General features: G+C 41.7%; 6 protein-coding genes across 6 annotated transcripts; 4 read left to right on the top strand and 2 right to left on the bottom strand.

Moving 5' to 3' along the window:
* Window positions 1-7,517: 7,517 nt before the first annotated feature.
* Window positions 7,518-9,536, top strand: J4E79_001843 (uncharacterized protein; the record flags this gene model as incomplete). Its single annotated transcript, XM_049350748.1, has 3 exons — window positions 7,518-8,352; window positions 8,400-9,005; window positions 9,064-9,536. The coding sequence occupies 3 exons, from the start codon at window positions 7,518-7,520 to the stop codon at window positions 9,534-9,536; spliced, it is 1,914 nt and encodes a 637-aa protein (XP_049214587.1).
* A 70-nt stretch (window positions 9,537-9,606) lies between these two features.
* On the bottom strand, window positions 9,607-10,593 carry J4E79_001842 (uncharacterized protein; the record flags this gene model as incomplete). The annotated part of the gene is made up of 1 exon (XM_049350747.1): window positions 9,607-10,593. One exon carries the CDS (start codon window positions 10,591-10,593, stop codon window positions 9,607-9,609), a length of 987 nt encoding a protein of 328 aa, XP_049214586.1.
* A 523-nt stretch (window positions 10,594-11,116) lies between these two features.
* On the top strand, window positions 11,117-12,911 carry J4E79_001841 (uncharacterized protein; the record flags this gene model as incomplete). The annotated part of the gene is made up of 3 exons (XM_049350746.1): window positions 11,117-11,153; window positions 11,201-11,902; window positions 11,968-12,911. The coding sequence occupies 3 exons, from the start codon at window positions 11,117-11,119 to the stop codon at window positions 12,909-12,911; spliced, it is 1,683 nt and encodes a 560-aa protein (XP_049214585.1).
* Window positions 12,912-13,479: 568 nt separating this feature from the next.
* J4E79_001840 (uncharacterized protein) lies at window positions 13,480-14,380 on the top strand (the record flags this gene model as incomplete). The annotated part of the gene is made up of 2 exons (XM_049350745.1): window positions 13,480-13,530; window positions 13,604-14,380. The coding sequence occupies 2 exons, from the start codon at window positions 13,480-13,482 to the stop codon at window positions 14,378-14,380; spliced, it is 828 nt and encodes a 275-aa protein (XP_049214584.1).
* A 443-nt stretch (window positions 14,381-14,823) lies between these two features.
* On the top strand, window positions 14,824-16,362 carry J4E79_001839 (uncharacterized protein; the record flags this gene model as incomplete). The annotated part of the gene is made up of 1 exon (XM_049350744.1): window positions 14,824-16,362. One exon carries the CDS (start codon window positions 14,824-14,826, stop codon window positions 16,360-16,362), a length of 1,539 nt encoding a protein of 512 aa, XP_049214583.1.
* Window positions 16,363-21,784: 5,422 nt separating this feature from the next.
* On the bottom strand, window positions 21,785-22,804 carry J4E79_001838 (uncharacterized protein; the record flags this gene model as incomplete). Its single annotated transcript, XM_049350743.1, has 1 exon — window positions 21,785-22,804. The coding sequence occupies one exon, from the start codon at window positions 22,802-22,804 to the stop codon at window positions 21,785-21,787; it is 1,020 nt and encodes a 339-aa protein (XP_049214582.1).
* Between the last annotated feature and the right edge of the window lie 874 nt (window positions 22,805-23,678).

Genomic DNA, 23,678 nt, shown 5'->3' with positions numbered 1-23,678 from the left:
CTTAGCAGTTAACCTCTTCTAAAAATTAATTATTAAACCTTAAGTGTATAACTTTCTTAGTCTATATAACTCTACCTATAGAATACTAAAAAACCTTTTAATTAAAGTATTTATAGAGCTAAGAATATGCGCGCTTAAAGCCTACCTCTTTATTAATTCTTAGACTAGAGTAGAATTTAATAAATAGCGTCTACGCCTAGTCTACTTACACGTAGACTTACTACTAGATAAAAGCACTTAGTATAGCTTAGAATACGCTAGCATTATTAATATCTAGAGAGAAATATAATCTATATAGAGCTAGAGCTATATATATATAGATTTTAACTTTATTAATATATAATCTTAGCTTACAGACTTTAAGCTTCTTATACTACCTAAGCTATCTCTTATATTATAGAACTTAAGTACGTATTACTAAGTCTTTATCTAGTATAAGATTAATTTATTAGAGCGCTTACGCTAGAATAGAAAGATTACTTTAGAGTAGAATAGTAATTAAGGCGTATAATAGTACTTTACTAATACTAAAAGGTAGAGGCTAACCTATAAGACTTATATATATTTACCTACACTAACATAAATACTAGCTTTAACTTTCTATAGTATAAGTTCTAATACTATTAACTAGACACTAGCTTATTCTTAAAGAAATTCTTCTTTATTCTAAAGTATTATCTTCTAGAACTATTCTATACTTCTACAGAATTGTATAGTAAGCTTACTTTATCTAACTTTTAAGAATTTTATTTTATCTATATAGAAATAGATAGCTTATAGACTTAGAGAGTTTATAATATAGTTATAGCTAACTCTAACTCTTAAAGATAAAGTAAGCTATCTTACTATCTTACTAAAGCCGTAACTAATAACTATAAGATACTAAAAGCTTATTAGTTACCTAGAGTAAAAGAGATACTATAGGTAGCTAGCTAGTTTTATAACAAGCTATTTAAGAGTATTATAATATAATATACTCTATAAAAGTCTAGAATTATTATTATTCTTATACGCGATTACTCTAATAGCAACTTTACCTATTATTATTATACCTAGACTCTTTAATAATAATAGAACTTTCTAAATAATAGTATATCTCTATACACTATTAGTAATCTTTCTAGTATAACGCTAGCTATACTTATTTACGCGTATATAAGAGATTAAGCTAGTACTTCTTATAGTCTAAGTCTTTCTCTACTAGAATTTACTTAACTAGATACCTATAATCTATATTACCTTCTTATCTTTAATATATTTAGAGAGAAAGGTTAAGACGTATTTAGCCTACTTATTATTATTTTCTTAAATAATATTACTATCTCTAAAGTAGATTATAGATACTATAATATAAATATAGCTAAAGACCTAAGCGTAGAATTCTATAACTAAACTCTATTACTTTCTAAATAGATCTATACTAGGTATAGTATTATAAACTATATACTTTTAATATCTAGACTTTTATTTTATAAAAGTCTATTTAGTAGTAATTAATAGGTAGACGTGTAGAAGCTCTTCTAGAACTACTTAGGCGCTTAGAACTTCTTGTACTCTAATAGCTATTATTACTTAACTAATTAGTATTATATTACTATCTAGTAGATATATTAGCATCTAGTTAACTTATATACTAAGATTAAGCTATCTACGTTACTTCTACATACACTAAACAAGAGAAATAGTAACTTTAATAATAGTAATAATAATTTAGACGCACTAGAAGATATATTATAAGAGCTTAGCCTAGTAGAGGTATAAAATAGAGTTTAAGCTATACTTTGCTAGATAACACTAATAACTAAAATAGAATAAAGCTACAAAAGGCCTAGTATATTTATAGTAATAAAATATACTATAGATAAGTAGATTATCTTAGATAAAGTTATCTATCTATTATTTCTTTACTATATAGAGCTAATACTACTATCTATATCTCTATCTATAACTACTACTCTAAGAGAGCTTATAAATAGTCTCTAAATACTTATATAAATTCTTATTCTCTAAGAGCTTAATAATTATAATTATAGTAATACAAAGCTTACTAATCTATAGAAAAAGAATACCTATTGTAATAGAATATAGATCTATAGTGTTTATTTCTTTAATCTAGTTCTTTACCTCTATACGTAATACCTTAAAGTTATCTTTAAAGTACTTAAACTTAATAATTTTAGTTATAAGTAGGCTATATATATTATTAATTAAAATATAAGCTATATTAAGAGCGTTAAGCGTATTATTAAAAGCCTTATATTAAGGCTTTAGGTCTATTAAAGTAAAGTTAATTATATTAAGAACTTTATAAATAAATTAGTATAATAAAGAAGAAGTTCTTTACGCTAACTCTAATCTATTAATAATATTAAGAGTAGTATTAGTGCTTATAGCTATAACTTTAAGTATTCTAATATAAGTTTAAATAAAGTTCTCTAACTTATATAATATAGTGTTAAGCCTAATAATTATATTACACTTACTAGAACTAGTAGTAGACTTATAAATAGTAGTAAAGAGGTTAGAATATATAATAACTACTATCTTCTATTTATAGATAGCTATCTTATCTAAGGTATAGTAAATACTTTATATATAATTTGTAACTATATTATCTATATTAGCTAAATTAAGCTAAACTATTTTATTATACTATTATACCTTTCTAGTAGAAACTTAAGTTTTGCGTAGTAGTAGTAATAGTAATATTAGTAGCGTTAATAGTATTAGTAATAGTATTAAGAGCACTAGTAGTAGTAGTGTAATAGTAGACCTCTAGTACTACTATATAACTACTTCTATAATAATTACGTATTCTAGTAACTATAATAAAGACTTCTACTATATACTACTATATAAGAACGTTGCTGTATTAGGTATAGAGTTTATAGGTAGAGGCTAGACTTCTAGACGTAGTTCTAGAACTATACTAGAAGATTAGTAGTTAGGTAAAGCGTACGTTAGTAGCTATTTAAGATATACTCTAACTTACTAGCTAGAATAAGAGAATCTATCTATATATTAACTTTTATATAGATAGTTAGGCTGCGCTTAGTTATTATATCTAGTAGATAGAAAGGTAGTTAGTAGAAAGGCGTCTAATAGTAGTAAGTTTAGTTATATAGTAGAGTGTCTTATAACATTAAAATAGTTAACTACTATAGTAAAGTAATATTACTTCTTAATATTACCTATAGCTTATAAATGTTTAGTATAATTAGATATAGTGTAATTACTAGAGTTCTCTAGCTTTCTAAAGGCAGCTCTAGCTTTCTTCTTATTAGGTAGTATAATAAGCTAATATGTAGTATTATAAGAAACTAGAAATTACTAGATATATCTTTACCTTATCTTTATAGTCTCTAGGTTTAATTATTAGTACTTGTATTCTATCTATATCTTCTACCTAAATATATAACCTCTTACTCTTCTCTAATATATCTTCTAATTCTAAAAGTTTTCTACTATTTAATTAACCTCTAAAGAATTAGAATTAGGTTAATCTACTAGAAGATACTACTTAGTTAGAAGCTACTATAGCAAGGCTTAAATAAGAAAAAGGCAAGTTACTTACTACTAACTTAGTTTTATATAACTAGGCATATTAGTTTTATTAAGAAGTGTTAAAGTTTAAAAATCTAAATAATAAAACTATAAAATTATTAGAAGCTCTTCTTATATAAGTAAGGTAATAGTAGTAGACTTATAAGATTAGGCTTAAGCGTAAGGCTAATATCTAATAATACTATCTAAAAGAAGATAATAGAGGCGCAGAGCTATACTCTAAAGATAGTAGGTTTCTATAAATTCTAAATATATATAGGCTCTAATATATATATAGCTAGTATAATATAAAGTAAACTTTCTAGGTCTCTACTTATCTAGCTATTATATTTTCTAGACCTCTCTACGTATTCTTTAGCTAGAAATAACTATAAGAATAGCTACTAGAGAGTTTACTATTACGTAATAGATCTAAATTTAGGTTATAGATTATAGAATTACGTAGAAGTGTTAATAGTATTAATATTTTCTAAGTACTTCTTTTTTTAAGTTTAGGTACTTTACTTCTACGTAGTTATATTAGATAGTATACGTGTTTACTACGTAAAAAAAAAAAAGTAAGATTTTTATTATACTCTATATAATCTATATTAAAGACGTATTCTCTTTTTTATTAGAACCTTATAACTTATTATTAACTACTTAGAGCTAGGCAACAGAATCTAAATACGCTTACCTAGGTATTCTGCTTTAATTATTATATAGCTATAGTTAGAGAAAATACTATAAAATAGTTATAAACTACTAATAACTTATCTCTAACCTAGCTTTATTAATATTTAAAAATAATAAACCTAACTAAGAACTTACGCAGCTTAACAAAGTATCTAAAACTACTATACTTAGGTAACACTATAGTAATAAAGAGTTTTGTCTTAGACCTTAGAAGTTTACTAGACTAATTAGAGTTAGATATTAGAAATGTTAGCGCTAGAGGTTTCTAAGCTAGCATTAGATCTTAGTCTATAGAAGAATCTAGTGCGTTACTATAGTACTAGGTTATAGTAGAGGCGTAGTAAATCTAACTAAAGCCTTATATATACAGGCGTATAGCTATAATATAATATACCTAGGTATAATTAAGAAGAAAAGAAAAGAAAAGTATTATTAATAGTATTCTATAAAATCTTTATACAGCTATTTTGTTTTCTTTAGCGCTATTATATCTTCTAATTAGACTTTTAAATCTTACCTACCTAAGTATATATAGAAATCTCTACGCAGAATAGTATAGGTAGAGTCTAGATTATATTCTAACTCTTAAGTTAATAACTATTATTAAAAGAAAGTTAGTCTTATACTATCTTTACTATCTATTACTATTATAGACTAAATAGATAAGAACTAAGATAAGAGTAGTAATTATAAGAAGGTAAATGTACACTACTATAGGTTATACTTTATAGCCTTACGTATTAAATTAAAAGATCTATAGATAGCTTCTTATTTAGTAAGCGTTTATAAATAACTAGGCTGCGCTTTACGTAAAGCTTATAGTGTTCTATAGCTCTTATCTTACTAGCTATTTAATACCTCTAGTTAGAGAATCTTTAATTAGCTATCTTAGATATTAAATATAGACCTAAGATTGTAGTTAGAGCACGTAGCGCATATCTTATATACTATTTAGGTTTACTACCTCTTTATAATAACTATTATTTTAAAAGCGCCTACTATACCTAAAGTCTATCTCTAGTTTTATACTCTATCTACTATCTTAACTAAATTCTAGAATAGTAACTATTAATAATCTAGAGATTATTATTTTAGCGGGTATAAATTTTTACGCGTAGCCTCTGCTTATTTCTCTAAAAGTAGCTATTATACTTTATAGATACTCTAATACACTTCTAATAGCTAATATAATTCTCTATTATCTTAATTAACTTAGCTATATTATAATTACGCTAGTGCACCTAGATTATTCTATCTTACCTATCTATAGATTTTCTACTAAAGCCTACTTCTTTACTAGTTATACACTATACTCGCTAATAGATAGCCTAATTATAACTACTATACTTAGCTATATTTCTATCTATACTAGTAAGCAAAACAAATTCTAATATATTATAATATAGAACTCTTAAGTACTTACTACTAATTAACTTTTAAGAATTCTTAGTAGTCTTAAACTATAACTTAACGCTAGCTATAGTGTTACTATAGAGGTTTATTATAAGAATAGCTATAAACTATATTATAGTGTTATTAAATAATATAGTTATATTATTAAAGAATCTAGCTTACACTCTATTAACTAGATTAATAGAATATTAATATAGTTTAACGCGCTTAATAACACTAATCTCTTAGTAGAGGTAAGGCAGCGTCTTTCTCTTATCTAGCTATACTCTAATAATTAGATAGCTATCTAGTTCTTATAATACTAGACTAATCTAATAAGCTAACTTTAGTAGTCTTAACTACGTATTAGCTTCTCTAGTAGTAAGCGTATTTTTATAATCTTTAGTAGTAAAGATTATTTCTAGACCTATTAGATAGTAACCTAACTCTTAACTTGCGCTAAAGAACTATAGTATTATAGTCTAGCTATAGTAGAGTATCTTTAGCTTATATAACTGTTTCTCTATCTCTAATAGTATAGCTAGCATTCTATAGATCTCTTTAATACTCTTAGATATTATAGCTTTCTTATATATTAACTAAGCACTATCTACTATATATAATTCTATAATCTTGTTCTAGTTATTCTATTATTAACTTAATTTACTATAATAATAAGGTAGAAAAGCTATAAAGCTTATTATAGCTATATACTATATAAAAAGCTATTTATAGTAAGTAAATTAGCGTATATATAGCTTTCTAACGTCTATAGGTAACGTAGTATAGGCGTAAATCTATACAGCACTAAACACCTTAATAATATAGAGATTAGATATTTATATCTAAGTAAAAGACAAAATTATGTACTTTAGTATTATTATAAGTAACTAATACACTTAAAAACAAGAAGTAGTAATACTAGTAGTCTATTTTTTTTTTTATTCTTTATATATAAGATACTAATAGAAGCAGACATAATCTAATATTATTATACTAAATAGAATACCTTTAAATTAATATATTCTAGCTATACACTATATCTATTAAGTAATTAAAACCTTTTTGCTAAAGAGAACTAGAGAAATAAGTATAGTATACACTTAAACTATAGTATAAATATTATACTTATAGAGGCTAAAGAAAGCCTTAAGCTTAGTAGCTATACTAGCTAGTAAGAAAAATAAGATAGTAATAACTAGCAAGAAGTTAAAGCCTAAAATACTACCTAGGTACTCTTTGTAGCAGACCTAAAAGAGATAGAAAAGAATATAGAGAAGGTACTTTTAAGCGTATAAAGAAATACAGCTTATAAAGTTTTAATTTATAGCTAAAATTAGTTTATCTTAAGTATTTATTTAGTAAATACAGCGTATAGAGCATTTAAGTTGTGTAAAGAAGCTTGTATTCTTGTATTAAAGGCGCTATCTAGGTAGTCTTAGACCTTAGAATTATCTTAGCGTGCTCTAGCTTAGACACTAAACTTAATAAGTGCTAACACATAAAACCTATAATCGCTATAAGGGCGTAGCGCGGCAAGACAAATATTCACTTTGTAGAGCTACCTTTGGAAGCTATTTCCCTGCGCGTCTCATTCACGCGCATCTGTTCTTTCGGAGGATAGGCGGTCAGCTGCTCTGATTTATCTTATCATAGCTCGGCCGTCGTCTTACATCTCGCCGTGAGCTCGTAACATCCACCTGTTCCGATGATTCCGTTACAAGGGACCCACGCCACAAGTCTCTCTACCAGCCACGGACATCCGGTATATATCCTCAGACTGCCGCGTATCCATCTCCGAACCGCAAACTATTGAAGACGACACAGACAGGAAGCCGCAGAGTCAAAAATCCTAATTTACACCGTTGGTGCCCAAGAAGTCAGCAATGGCACACGTATTGCAGGGACTGTCGACGCGACCCGCGCTCGGTAGTCACGACACGTGGACAGCCAACGCAGCATCGGAAACACTGGATGTGGACGGCGCAACAACATTGAGCCCCCAAAACGATGAGCAGGCAGCAGACTCGCGAAGTAGAAGCACGACAGCGATACCGTCCGACGACAGTGGTTCAGAAACGCAGGTGGTCGAACAACCTGGAGGCCGTAGGAAGAGCATCCAGGTCGTTTTAGAACAATCGGGAAAGAAGGGCGAATACACCTTCACTGCTAAAGATCCCGTCTTCCAAGAGGTTCTTCAGTCAGGTCTGCGGCGAGAGGCTGAGAAACTCAATGGAAAGGCGAAGGGGAAACCCCGCGATCTTGTCTTCACACAACAGTTCACCACGTTCGACCGCCAGAACGCGTCCGCTGCGCACTCCCCGTTCCATGGATTCTTCACACTCTTCTGGATTGCGATGGCCTTGCTACTCGCGCGAATAGCTGCAGGTAATTACAGGACGAAAGGCTCCGTATTTGGGGATGCAGAGATTCTGCACTTGATGATCGACAAAGACTTGTTCGTCATGTTGACGACTGATGTCGCAATGTGTGTAGCCACCAGCTTTGGCTTCTTCCTGCACAAGGCCATTGTCAACGACTATCTGACTTGGAACGGCTCAGGCTGGCTCATACAGTCCTTGTGGCAGACTTTCTTCACTTGCACCATCATCTGGGTTACTTTCTGGCGAGACTGGCCTTGGACTCATACAGTGTTCATCGTTCTCCACGTCTTCGTGTTGCTGATGAAGCAGCACGCTTACTCCTTCTACAACGGCTATTGTATGTGATCCGCACTGGAATAAGAGACCTGAGCTGACTATCAATAGTATCGCGAGTATATCGACGACGCAATCTGCTCCGTGAGAAACTACGTCAACTCGATGATATCAAAGCGCATGAGGGCCCGACCCAAACAGATCCTCCGACCGAGGCGCTAACTGCTTCCGGTCTTGAGAAATCTGACCAAGGCCAGTTGACGCGTCGTGGAAGCATTGGGCCAAAGTACTCTACCAATTTATCAAAGGAAGAGTCTGAGATTGCATCTATCGGTAAAGCTATTGAAACCGGGAACCCGCTGGATTCGGAACAGATTGAAGCCTTTCGACGCGTGCTCAACACCGAGATTACGATTCTTGATGAAGAGCTCCGTGGAAAGTGCACTACCACTGATAACGTCTACCCGAACAACTTGACGTTCTACAACTTTGTAGAGTGGGCGTGCCTTCCCACACTCGTCTACGATCTCGAGTACCCCAGGCAGGAACGCATCAACTGGTGGTATGTAGCGGAAAAGTCGGCGGCCACCCTGGGAGTCATCTGGATTATGATCATCATCTCGCAAGCATACATCTACCCAGTAGTCGTAGAGACTATGCGACACAAGGAGGCTGGCATGTCGCTCGATGAGCGATGGAAAGAGTTTCCATGGGTTGGTAAGTGCTACATCACTATGAGACCGATGAATAAACCGCTAATGGTCTCCTTTTATAGTATCCGATATGCTCTTCCCCCTTCTACTCGAACAGCTTCTGAGCTGGTACGTCATATGGGAATGTCTCCTCAACGTATTGGCAGAAGTCACGCGTTTTGCCGACCGCGGTTTCTACGGCGCGTGGTGGAACTCCGTATCCTTCGATCAATACGCTCGCGACTGGAACCGACCGGTCCACAACTTCCTGCTTCGACATGTCTATCACTCCTCGATCTCATTCTTCCATCTATCAAAGATGCAGGCAACTTTCTTCACTTTCTTGCTTAGCGCTATTGTGCATGAGGTTCTCATGTTCTGCTTGTTTAAGAAGGTCAGGGGATATCTGTTTACATTCCAGTTGACGCAGCTGCCGCTGGCAGCGTTCAGCAAGACGAAGTTCATGAAGGGGAGAGATACGTTGGGGAACATTGTGTTTTGGTTTGGTCTCTTCATTGGTCCTAGTGTCATCACCAGCTTGTACCTTATCGTTTAGATGTACTATTATGTCGTCGACTCTCAGCTCTCTTTCAAGCAATACATTAGTTGCTTAGTCTTGGACGCATTCAATCCTCTGAGGCTTGTGCGCCTTTGCTTCTCTCCTCCTTCAAGACGTCCAATACTCTTCGCGTCAACCTATCGCGCTCACCAACATCCACAGTACCATACGTATCCTGCGATTGCTTGAAAATCTTCTTTTCCCATCCGTCTCCAACATTTGGTCTCCCCGCATCCTGCCAGCAATCTTGCACCGTACCCCCAATATTCTTAAAGAAGCCTTCTAACCCCGCCGGTCCACCACCAGCATGATAGCTCTTGAAAGGTCCGGCCACTGCCCACCGCGGCCCCATACTACTTTCTACAATGCTATCCAGCTCCTCCACCGAAACAACGCCCTCGTCTACAAGATGAATAGCTTCGCGCAACAGCGCAAATGCCAGTCTGTTCGCCACGAAGCCCGTCGTCTCTTTCTTGATATGTATCGGTACTCTCCCACGACCCGTCCAAAACTCCTGCGTCCGTTTGATGACTTCCTCCGAGGTATCCGGTGACGGCACTAGTTCTAGCAACGGCATGATATGCGGGGGGTTATACGGATGCACGACCAATAACCTCGACTTATCCTGCATATCTTGCGCCTGCTGCGAGGCTGGGATACCAGATGTGCTGCTCCAAAACAGCGAGTGCTCTGGTGCGTGCTCCTCGACATTCTTCCATAGCTCTTTCTTAAAGGCGAGGTTCTCCGGACCAGATTCTTGGATGATGTGCGCGTCTTCTACAGCTGATTCGAGGGATTTGGCGATGCGAATGTTGGAGATAGCAGCTGCTGCGGGTTCTTCTGCGAAGAATTTTGGTAGGTTTTGTTTGACGTATTGGTCGACATCTGGCCGGGTGTCGTAGATGGTGAGTTGGGAAGGGCCGAGGAGGTGTGATAGGTGGAAGGCGGCGAAAGATAGGCCTATGGTTCCGGTGCCGATGAGGGTGATTCTGAGGTCTTTATTGCTTTCTACTTTCAAGATAGGGTCTTGTTGCGAATCTCCTGCGTCGGACATGTTGGTGGTTGAGATGACGGATTGGTTCGGCTAGTCGTGATGAGAGGTTTGGAAGTCGCGGTAGCTGTCTGGGTATGGGCCTCCTTATATCGGAATTCTGTTTACTAATGATTTCGAAGTTCCACTCAGACCTCGTAACAAGATGATCTGGTGTGTGGCAATGAAGCGGCTCTTACACACCCTGGCTCGGATGTTACCCGAAATAACGTCAGAAGGAGTGCCGATCTTAACCGCTTCCAGATGGCAGGGTAGCTGCTCAACCCCGCCTTGTACCTTATCCCCGCTCCGCGATCGACTCGAGCAGTGCGAATCCGATGGAGATGAGCGCGCCGAGGAAGAATGGTGGCAGTCGCCTATTAGAAGGCATGGAGGCGGCCCATCTGATGGTCACTCGCTTCTTGATCCGTCACCTTCTGTACTGCGCTTCTCAGTACGATTCTACAGCGCTGGTTTCCTCGCATCAGTTTATCCGGTTATAATTCGGGTGTTATCTGCGATCCATTGCTGAGCCAATTGCATCAATATGGTAATCTTCAAGTCCAGGCAACCGCCTATCGATCGTAAGTTGTCAAAAGTCGAGCACTATCATTGATGCTGACCGTTGTAGTACCAACCGAATTGACGGACTGGGACTGGCTCTTCGACTCCGCCTACTCGCCTATCAACAAATACCCACCGAACGAACTAGCTGGATTCCAAAACGCGATCACGAAGGAGCGTGTAAACTGGGCCGATGTGAAGAAGTACTCCACATACATTTCCACCGCGCTGGTGAAGAATTATGGCCTCAAAGAAGGCGAGACAGTGGCGCTGTTCAGCCAGAATACTGTCTGGTACCCGGTGGCTATGTTTGCTGGACTTCGCGTAGGAGCGAAGATCAGCGGAGCTAGTCCAGCATACAACGTTGAAGAGATGACATTCGCGCTGAAGACCGCGGACGCAAAGTTCTTGATGACAACGCCCGGCAGTATGGAGATTGCATCTGCGAGCGCAAAGGCTGCAGGACTACCGCAGTCCAACGTGTTCTTACTGGAGGGCGACTTACCTGGATACACCACCGTTCAGGATCTAATTCGTACGGGAGAGTCGTATGGCGACTCCGGGCAGACCTCCGCATTCAAGCTGCCTCCTGGCAAGAAGAACAAGGACGTTTGCGGGTTCCTGTCTTTCTCCTCTGGAACGACTGGATTGCCAAAGGCTGTGATGATCAGTCACCAGAATGTCATAGCGCAATGTCTTCAGGTACAGCAGATCACGCCTGAAACCCAGAAAAAGATCATGGCCGTACTTCCTCTGTTTCATATTACCGGTTAGTAATTAACTATGTACGAATTGCATGTGAGACGAACGCTGACTTCGTACACACATCTTTAGGTCTGGTCCATCAGATGCATCTACCTGTTTTACTCAACGCCGAGGTCGTCATGCTTCCGCAGTTCACGATGGAGAAGATGCTGGATGTCATTGTCGAATACAAGCTTAGTGAGCTTCTACTGGTACCACCGATTCTTATTCGACTCGTACGCGACCCATTGGTCGACAAGTACGACCTCAGCCATGTCACACGCTTTTCGTCGGGTGCAGCGCCACTGTCGGAAGAGATCATTCAGCAGCTTCAAAAGAAGTTCCCCAACACCGGTTTTAAGCAAGGTTATGGGATGACAGAGTCATGTTCGTGCATCACTGCACATCCACCTTCGAAGTTCTCCTACAAATATGCGCACTCGGGTGGTGCGATCGTAGCTTCTACCGAAGTCAAGATCATCAAAGACGATGGCACGGAAGGCGATGTAGGAGAGGATGGCGAAGTTCTCGCTCGTGGGCCACAAGTCGTCATGGGCTACCTCAACAATGAGAAAGCTACTCGCGACACTTTCGATGCCGATGGCTTCCTTCATACTGGCGACCGCGGTGCTATTGACGAAGAGGGAATGATCCACATCTCCGATCGTATCAAGGAACTCATCAAAGTGAAGGGAATTGGTGTCGCGCCGGCTGAACTTGAAGACCTGCTTCTAGGCCACCCGAAGGTCGAAGACGTCGCGGTGATGAGCGTAAAGGATGATTACTCCGGTGAACTGCCGAAGGCGTACGTTGTCTTGAAGCCGGGAACGGAAGAGAGTACAGCGGCTGGGAAAGACATTATCGCGTATGTCAAGGAGAATAAGGTCAGGTACAAGTGGGTTAAGGAAGTTGAGTTCATCAATGAGATTCCGAAGAGTCCTTCCGGCAAGATTCTGAGGAGAGTACTAAGGGATAAGGAGAAGAGCGGGAAGTTTGGGCTTGTTGTTAAGGACGAGGCTAGGGCAAGGCTTTAGAGATGGAATTTTACCTGGCGTAATGAGTTCTCAATTAGCTCAAGTAGGTGACTTCTCAAGTCTGGAAATACAGCTGGCATCATGAGAGAGAATATCAATATGTATCATTCACGATGGTGGCGCATGAACGACACCATGCAGCGTGTCTCTATCGACAGCCCCAGCCTTGCTCAGCCTTCTGCGGGGCAATTTTGAACAGCCTTCCTCCCTCTGCCCACTTGCGAGACTTTTTCCCATTAATACCGCATCACTGTTTACATCGCTTCTAACAATCATGAGACCAGGCATAATGAGAACGAAGTTTCTCGTAGGAGGCGTCCTTAAAAGAGTCAGAAACCGCGCACTTCTCGCGATTCTTCTGAAACCTCGACATTATTATATCCGTGCCAAGATAACGATATTTCCGTTATACAATGCCTTAACTCGGGTACCCATCAAGGCATTGAAGAGCCTATCCTTCTTCACAGTACTGTACGGGCCAGCAGGTATCTTCATTTATACCTTTGGGAGCCATGAAGTTTGGCAAATTCAGACGCGGGTACTGGGCGGTCTTCATGAAGCGGAGGCTATGGATTTCAAGAAGTCAATCCAGGAAGAGAGCAGCATCATAGCTGTAGCTGTGAGTGTAGAAAACCCGGAAACTCTTAAGGCCATCCAATCTGACTCTATACCGGGCCACCATCCTTGCTCAGATCGCTATCACTGCGCTATCCCTGGACAACCTGAGCCGAACACATTGGACCGCTCGCGCTTTCTTCATACTGAGCTTGCTCACTTCGATCATAGCGGTTTACTATGCAACAAAACAGTACCGTATTCTCGGGCACTGTTCACGTGCCGAGCACGTGAAGGCGTGGATCCAGAACCTGGACAAGGACTCACCTACGAGCATTTATGAGAAGCTCCCTTCTGTGGCATCCGTCCTCACCGTATCAGCACCGAACATGCTGCTGTCTTTCTCACTCAATTCCTTCCTGGCCGGATTGGGTATCTACCTTGGATTCACATGGATACGAAGCTTGGACGAAACAGCTGGTGTCAACGGGAGTCGCGCTGTGTTCATCACTTACATCGTCGGACTGTGTATCAGTTACGGAATATATGCGTTATCAAGCATGGTTGTATCGAACCAGACCTATGTAAGTGACGAAGAATTACTTCGCGCAGTGAACGGCTTGCCTCCAGGCGACAGAGACGGTTCAAATCACGAAGAAACGGGAGGAGGATTCGGCGACTTGCCCACCCCGGCTTCTGCGAACAGGAGTGACAACATTAGCCTCGATTTGCACACTCCGCAAATGCCTCCAGAGACGGAGCCACGCCACTACACTTCCTCCAACGACGTGTCAACCCGTCGCGAGCTATTAGAGGTTTTCCAAGAAGCTGCAAGGCTGCGCGCAGCGTCAGGGAAAGTTGACGAGCGCTTGGCTGGACTTCTGGAGAAGATTGTAGAGGATGATATGGTTTAGCTTCTATGTTCGCGCTTGACGAAGAATAGTGCTGTTCGTTTGAATGATATCGAGAGACGACCTTGGAAAGCTCGGGCGGACACTGGGGGTAAGGAGCGAGTGTGTTCACACCACTTTGGAAAGGGAGGTCTCATGTACGTTAGTCACCTTACGGTCTTTGTGAAGATGTTGCTCCATCCAGATTTGGCATTATTCAAGCATAAGAGATTGCAATGCGGATAAATCTGTGGATGACAAATGACGTGTGAGGGCGTGGTGGGGTCGGCGTTTGAGCCCCTCCGACAGGGTCTTGGATCAGAAAAGTTACTCGAAGAAAGGTGCAATTTTACATTTCTAAGCAACATACTGCGCCCCGTCATATAACTTTGCGCAAACAGCAGTGCGCGCTTTCTTGTACCCAGATCTCTCACATATTTCAAAAATCGAATCAAAAAGCCAGCAACATGGCCATCACGAACCCGACGCCCAACCAGCCCCAGCACGACGAGGACGACATCGACGTACATGATGTGGACAACACCCTAGACGCCGAGGAGGCGGAGGAGATTGTGGAGGACGATGGCGACGTGCCCATGGACTCAGACGACGAGGGTGACGAGGGCCGCCAAGAGATGGAGATGGAGATCAACCTCCAAAACGACTCGGTCGCGCATTTCGACGAGCACAAGGACAGCATCTTCTGCATAGCGCAACACCCCGTACACCACGAAATCATTGCGACAGGAGGCGGCGACGATGTCGGCTACATCATCGACGCGTCTTCAGCCGCGGCGGTGCAACCGAGCAGCGACGGACAGCCCACCGAGCGCGAGGGCTTGAAGAGCATCTTCACACTCGACGGACACAAGGACTCGGTCAACGCCATCACATTCACTCAGCCAAAGGGACAATTCGTCGCGACAGCTGGCTTGGACGGAAAGCTGCGCGTATGGCAGGGCGTTCCTGATGGCAAGAAGTGGAAATATTTGGCAGAGGCACAAGAGGTCGAGGAGATCAACTGGGTCATCCCGAACCCGTCGCCCGACCACCCCAATGTCGTCGCGCTCGGAGCCAACGATGGCTCAGTATGGGTGTACCAGATCAGCACAGAGAAGAACAACGAGCTACAGGTCCTACAAGCATACTACCTCCACACCGAGACCTGCACTGCCGGCACATGGTCGCCCGACGGCTCGCTCCTCGCTACCATCTCCGAAGACTCGAGTCTATACGTGTGGGACGTGTTTGGCGATGCCGCATCTCAAGGTCTCACCGCAACCACCGATTCGCAAGCCGTTGTTGGCCTGACTGGCCTTGACGAGCGCTTCCGCGTTGAGGGCGGACTATACTCAGTCGGCATCCCGCCATCGGGCGCTTTCGTCGCAGTCGGCGGCCCCGAAGGTCAAATCCGCATCGTCGGACTCCCCCGTCTTTCTCTCGCTGCGCCCGCGCAAGCATCTACATCATCGAGCGGCGGAGGCGCAAAGAACAAAGCTGGAGGAGGCAAGCAGGCTGGCGCCAAAGGCGGAGCTTCGTCAGCTGGTCAAGCCGGACAGATCTTGGCAAGTCTGCAAGCCGGAAGCGACAACGTCGAGTGCATGAGCTTCTCCTCTGCACCACTTACCCTCATGGCCGCCGGCAACGTCGACGGCTCCATCACCCTCTTCGATACCGCACACCGCTTCGCCGTCCGAAGGCGGATAGAAGACGCACACGCCGACGACGAGTCACCACAAGCTGTTGTCAAGCTGGACTTCATTGCCAAGGAAGGCCCCGGAGGTTGGTTGTTGACCAGTGTGGGATACGACGGTGTTTTGAAGCGATGGGATGCACGAGGTGGAACGGCTGCAGCTGGCAAGGGCCTTGTAGGCGAGTGGAAGGGACACCGGGGAGGTGGTGAAGGAGGAGGTATCATGGCCTTTGTACAAGGAGATGGCGAGACAGTCGTCACGGCCGGTGACGACCACGTCGCGCTAGTTTTCAAGACACCTCTGACCCAGTAGATTTTATAGATGACCATAAACTAACGATATCGTACGGACGACGTCTCGCTCACATTTTCCCTTCCCCGTGGACGCCAGCGTCGCCTTCTACTACACTCAACCTCACCACACGATTCAAACAAGTACCGCAACATCCCCTGGATACGCTAGCCATGACCGATATCCTCAGAGACACGTCTGTATCGCACCGGGCAAAGGTTCCACTGCCTTCAACACTTTGCCAACAAGTTGCTCCATCTGGACGTTTTGCTTTACGCACCATTGCTTTTCTCTGGTAGGAGCTACTCGATACCGGACTGCTGGCGTGGTCTAGATGCTCCAAACGCTACTGTATATGCGGTGCAAAATTTATGTGTGTGTGTGTGTGTGTGGATGTGCGCAAAGACAGGGAGAAGTCAGATGGAGTCAGCCTACATACTTCGAAGCATGAGCCTAGACTTCTGTGTAGCCAGCATGTGGACCGGATGTGAAAGTGGCAAGAAACCCTTTTGTGTCTGATGCATGCGTTGGCCATGGTTCACAGATTCAAGTGTATAGGGAAGTCAAGAACTGCCAGTATAGACAGAGTGGTACCTTCCAAGACAGTCAGGATCACAATGCTCGCGCAAGAAATGCAATTTACTTTGTCCATGCGGGTTGACGTGAAAGCACACGATGTACAGTAGATCTACCGGTTACAATCAGAGCAGAACTTGTTCAGAGGAATTAGATGGTACGGGTACAGCACCCGCACCGCGTAGTGTCTTGACCCTATTGCCCACGGCCCAAGAGCCCGCTTCGAATCGTTCCAACGTTCCCTTCCAGAACAGGTAACCACGTACCGACCGTTTCGCCACCGCGCAGCCCGTTGGCGCTTTCCCCAGAGAACTGTGAGATTGGTATTCAACGGTGAAAGTCGCCTCCCCTTCCTTGCTTGGAGGCAGAGAAGGATCTGGTGTTGTGTGGGGTCCCTTCAGCCTTATGACGTTATGTATCCCCACTCGGTGTGTCGGTGCTCATCTTCATCTGCTATCTACCGAGATACTTCCATGCGAGATTCCTGTTGCGGAGGCGAATATACGTAAGAAGAACCGAATTGAGATTTCTTGCCTGCGCTGCATGCCTCGTGGGATAGTGGACAAGTGCGAAGATTTTATTCACCCATCCCTTCCAGGCACCAGAGCAGCACATGACTACGATGGTGTACTTTAGTTGTTAAGTTAAGATTTTTCTGAGTTCCCATGGTTGAGAAACACTGAAGCCCAAGGCTTACTTCGGACACGTGATGGGATAGTGGAGGCCCTGGACGGTCTGTCCGAGGTCGCGCCGGAAAAGTGCTCCCTGACCAATGGGAGATGGGTTGCCTTTTGTAGACGATCGACGGACTTCGCGTACACATGTAAAGTGACAGACATGCTTACTGAAGTATGACAAGGGGCAGTCAATGCAAGGTCGTCACTGTCGAGCAGAGAATTGCGTTGTCGTCGTGCGGGGTCACGGAGACGTCAAGTAATGGCTTCGCAATGAGGCTTACGACACAGGCTCATACTCCCTGCCTCCCAAGAAATGATCGAAGGAGGAATCTACTTCGATTCGCTTATCTGCAGTATCCTGTCCCGTCCCATTACTTCACAATCCCTCACGTATACTAGCCAAGCGAGGCGTCTTCACGGCAAAATCTTCCGTCAGTCTACTACTCCCTTTATTGGCCAAGACTCGGATCCCTGCTGTGAGCGGGAAGCAGCAATGCAACTTAGGCGTGCACCCCGTGGAAAGGAATATTGATACGCTAAGAAGTGGCTTAAATTATTAAAACACGCTGCACAACGCAACAAGAAGCCTTAAATTTTATTAAGAAGCCCCGCCTTAGAATTTTATATAGAGTAAGTTCTCTCTATATTTTTATAATATTTTAAGTATAGCTTTAGTATTAGATTTAAGCTACTGTTTACGTCTTTAATAAGTCTTTAGATCTCTAATTTATTATAAGTAGTAGAATAAGAATAGAGAGTATATATATAGTAGAAGTATAATTTTACTTACTAAAAAATTTAGTATTTTATTACTTTATAATTTATAGCTTTATTAGTTATAAGCTATTAAGAATATATAATTATATTATAATTCTTCTTACTATAAGTAAATATTAGTATTTATAAAATAGTTATTTTACTACTTTAAATTTTAAAAGCTTTAACTACGCTAGAAGCTATAGTGCTAAGAACTTAAGCCTTAGTCTACCTAACGCTTATACCTTTAAATATAAAATTTTAACTTTTTTAAAAATATGTCTTTTTATATACTAGTAATTAGTGCCTTATACCTAATTTTGTAGACTCTATTTAGTAAAAAGATGTTAAAAGATGTCTAGCTTGTTATCTTAGAACAGCTAGAAGATTTTAAGATTTTAAGATATTTAGTGTATATTACTATTAGCACTAATACTTATATAGACTACAACTATATATATTAATACACTTTTAAGAAGTTTACGTAGTAGTTAAGAACTACATAATATAGTAGTAATAGAAATACTACACTAGGCCTTACAGCATTTATTCTTTAATAACTATAACGCAATAACTATTTTATAGTCTAGGTCTTAATAGAAGTTATAGTAGTTTATTACAGCTACTATCTAATAAATAGTATCTTACTATATAAGGTAATCTACAAACACTATATTCTTACTATTCTAGCTCTTTTTACTTTTACAAAGTATTCTAGCTAAGGCATTCTTTTATAAGAGTATAGCTTTCTATAGAGCTAAAGAGAGAGGTAGATTTATTATTTCTTTTACTTTATATACTTAGTTATAGACAATAATATAGTAGATAATTAGTAGTATCTTATTAGTAAAATTATTAATAGAATAGTCTTTAATAGAATAGTCTTTCTAGTTTCTTTCTCTTATAGGTAAGAAACTATAACTACTAAAGAGCTTATACATTTTACTAATAAGCTTCTTAAAAGTAAAGCTAGAAAAGAGAATAATAGAAAGTCTTACGCTAGCTATATGCGTAATAGAGATAATAGAGATAATAGAGACAAAAACGTTAGAAATAGAAATAATAGAAATAGAAGTAATAGAAACGTTAATAGGCCTAGCGTATAGCTCTATACTAGTAAAGTAGCTCTTTAGAGCGCTTATAATAGTATCTAGTATAGCATAAATATAGTAGTTTATAATAGCCTCTATAATAGCTTCTAGAATAATAACCTTAAGAGAACTTATAGAGCGACGCGTTTAAGAGAAAAATAATTAATATAGTAATAATAAGAGGCTTAATTAAGTTTAGTAAGCAAGGCAATATAACTAGTAATAAGATTAGCTTTAGGTAGACTTACTAACGCTAGAAGAACTTATAGAAGAGCAAGAATGTAGTTAAGAGCTTATTTAATCTTTTAGTATTAGATTTAAGCTACTATTTATGTTTTTAATAAGTCTTTAGATCTCTAATTTTACTATAAGCTATAAAATAAGAATAGAAATAAAGAATAGAGAGTGTATATGCAAAAGCACAATTTTGCAAGCTAAGATTTTAGTATTTTATTACTTTATAATTTATAGCTTAGTTAGTTATAAGCTATTAAGAATATATAATTATATTGTAATTCTTCTTACTATAGTATAGGTAGACGTTAGTATTTATAGAATAGTTACTTTGCTACTCTAAATTTTAAAAGCTTTAACTACACTAGAGGTAGCAGCGCTAAGAACCTAAGCCTTAGCCTACCTAAAGCCTGCACCTCTATAAGATTTTAACTCTTTTAGAAATACGTCTTTTTGTGTACTAGCAATAGACCTTGCTCTTTTTAGACTAGCTTATGCTGTAGAATTGTTAGTTTGCTAATAAATATACTAGTAATAGACCTTACTTTTTTTAGACTAGTTTACGCTATAAGATTAGTTTACTAATAAATTATAATGTTTTAAAAGGCTATTATTGTAATGTTGCAAGGTTGTAAGCCTTAAGTAAGTGTTCGATTTTTCCCTTCCACGGGGTGCGTGGTAAAATCGGCTGATATGACGCAATAACGGGACCCCGTCGTCAGCTGGAGACGACGGTGTCAAGGGTGAAAGATGCGGAATTCTGAGTACGCTAACCGGGGGGAGAGAGAATGGAGGAACCCGGATCTTCACCTCGCATGAACAGGGTGTCGTATGCTACGCGATAGGCAAACTCGTCCGTAGCTAATGAAGGTACAGAAAACTTGTGAAGCTCGCGAAGCAAGAATGTTGGAGCTTCTTCATGCCGCTCATAATATGCATAATCATTCCTGCTATGTAAAATTACGTAGGCAATTTCCGGGAATGCTACTGCGGATACGCGTACGAAGGCATGCAGACTTGCCTATCTCTGCACACACCTGTCCTATCCCACTCAGGTGCTCTGCTCCGAACGACATCTGCAGCAGTGGGTCTTATTCCCTGGCGAGTATGGCACACGGCTCATGGCTCAGCACATCATAGCATCCCAGGTGTGGTAAACCATCAAAACTCTACGCGAGCTGAAGATCTGGCGTGCTCGGCTTCGAACGTCACTGATGGGGCCAGAGTAGCGAGTGGGCCCACCGCGTACCTGCAATGGGCAGCTGGAAGCGCATCGTTGCTATGCTAGCTGCTTGTATGTCTGTTTCTGGATAGTCCTACGGCGGGGAAGACGGCGCCGTTGAGAAGGACCGAATTGTCATTTGGTAGGCTATTCGTATCAATCGTGATGGCCGGCAGAGACGCTATGTTGGCATGCGAACTGTTGAATTTCGCGGGTGTTAAACAGTTGTCCTATACCTCGGGACCAAGATAGCTTCAATCCAAGCAATCTTTCCGTGAGCCAATGAGAGTATCGCATGCTGTGTGATACCCGTCTGGGGCTGACTTGACGTGTGACAGGATGTGGAGATTGCTAGACAAAAGTTGGTAAGCGAGACGCGATCCCAACGACAGTCCGTGGAGTAGCAGGGTCCGCGTTAGCGGAACCTGGATCGATTGAGCTGAACGGAATGAGAGTACGGTGGATCACTGGGGACAGGTCATTGTGTTGCTGGATATACTCATTCATATCGAAATGACTACCTGACTACCTGAGGAAGATATGCAGTAATCGCCTTTCCATTTTTATACTTTGTAGAATCTATGCAGTACACTCGTACGCGATGGGACACCAATCCCATCAACCGCTCAAACGCCATGTCGTCGGGATCGTGGCCACTGAAGCAGGCAATATCAGGCAAGCTGGTCATTGTAGCAATGTAGAAAAAGAAAAGAAGCTTTTGGTTGCTCAGAGAAAGGCAAAGCCCAGGGGTATCGTGAAATCGTTGGAAGAAGTGAGGAACAGTGACAAGCCAGCAGCCCACATTGCATATCAAAGATCAAGGCAGAGCGATGTCAAATGCATCAATACTGGAAAGCCTCGGTAGCGAGAATGTGCAAGTTGGCTTCCTAAGCCTCCAAGTCGTCCATGTCTTCGTCGGTAAAGTCCTTGAGGAGCTCGAGCCCATGGAAATCGTCGACATCGACGGAGCTCATGGAAACCATGCTCTGCTGTCGTGCGTGTTGGTTGGAGAATCCAGGGCTCTGCATATTGGAGTTCTGCATATGGGGGCTCTGGTTGCTGTGGCTATGTCGTGGTGTTGCGTGGTGGCCAGGCATACCAGGTGCAGGGGCGTCCATGCCGAGAAGGCCGCCGGCGCACCGCGCTAGATACTCGTCGACAGCCCAGAAGCCGCAGCCAGCGTGGCGTAAAACTTCGTTCTTCAGGTCGAGGACTTCTTCGCGTAAAAGCGCAACATTCTCCTTAAGCATCTTGTTCTTTGCAGAGAATTCGCGAGCGCGTCCCTCGAGGCTGCCGATGTACTCCTTCTTGCGCTGCCTGCACTTGTGGGCAGCTACACGGTTCTTCTCGAGGTGCGTCTGGCGAGCGGATGATACTTGGAAAGGGTAACCGTCTGCAGTGTAGGCCTCGACCATCTGTGGCTGCGACTTGGGCCTGCCCCGCTTGCGCTTCGGCGGCTGAGGGTTGCCGTCGGCGTTATCCTGTTGTTGCACAACGGGGACGCTAGGCAGAGAAGCGGCAACCGCGTCTTGATTGGCCGAGTCCTGGCGGCTGGTGCGTCGTCGTTTTGCAGGCGGCATCTGAGGAGAGGCTTCCTGCTTGGGCCAAAAGACAGTCTCGTTGCGGAGTTGCTCGACAGGAATGGACGTCTCGCGCTCGTTCCGAGCGTCCCGAGGGGCGTGTGCTGGTGAGGGCTCCTCAGGCGGGGTGACTTGGCCGTAGCGCTCCATGGTGGCATGTGTAAGCAGCGAGGGTGGAATGGAGAAGGCTTGCTGGGGAGGCATTGAGGTGGGATTGCTGAAGGCGTTTGCCCACTTGTCCTGCTGGGAGGGGCCATTGAGGCTGTTCATGGCTGTGAAAGCGTCGCCAGCCCACTCAAACTGTGGTTGCTGTTGGATTGCTGTCATGGTGGACGACGTTGTTTGTTGTTGGTGTGGTGGGGGCACGGAAGGAATGGTGCGCAGGCCTGAGGCGGGCGGTTCCTTATATGGGCAGGAGGGTCCGGCAGAGTTTATGTGATGAAGGCAAGAAGCAGCGGGCCAGGGCAGTTGTGAGGGAAGAAGATCGCCTGGCATGGGATTTCAAACAATGGGGGCTTTGGCAGCATGCGGAATTGAGGAAAGCGATTCAAACGAGCAGGGGCAGGCGTGGGGACCGTGCGATTGGTGGGTTCTGCTGTGCGTTACGTAGTGCGCCTTCCCGATCGACGATGAAGAGGCAATCGCTACCTAGCCCGCGCCCAGCTCGAGAATCTCGGCCTCTAGCGCCTGTTATGCTCGATCGCGATGGCCTGCCGCGCCCGTCCGAATTTGCGTCTCTACAGCATGCGCTTTTGCAGTTCCGCCATGACCAAAACGGGACAGTCCACTGGCCTAGCCATCCCAGTTTTCTCAGCCCAAGCTACTGACCAGGTACCTAGCTCGTCACAATGGTAGACAGCTTTCGCCGCCTTGGATTACGCTGCCAGCTGCTGCGAACCTCGTTTGCGCTACTCCGAGCGGTCTCCGCCATGCGAGAGTGGAGCGAGGCCTATGACGTTGTAACGGCTCGCTCCCAACATGGGAAAATTGCGAAATCCCATCTTTTTGCTTTGAAATCCGATCAGACCCCGCCCCAACCTTGCACACCTTGCATCATCGCGCCTTAGCTCCATGTGCCAATCACAATCAAATTCCGCTTCCTTCACTATCCTCTCATTTTCACTCGTTGGCATGCATCTCGACGCCGCTTGCTCACAGTGAGCTCACGTCTTTGCCTAGATCTCTTCGCTGAACAGCACCG

Source organism: Alternaria viburni (genome assembly GCF_023758015.1).
Source record: "Alternaria viburni strain BMP 2772 chromosome Unknown scaffold_3, whole genome shotgun sequence".
Taxonomy (NCBI): domain Eukaryota; kingdom Fungi; phylum Ascomycota; class Dothideomycetes; order Pleosporales; family Pleosporaceae; genus Alternaria; species Alternaria viburni.
Note: the sequence above shows the minus strand (reverse complement) of the source record. Positions and strands in the feature narration are given on the sequence as shown.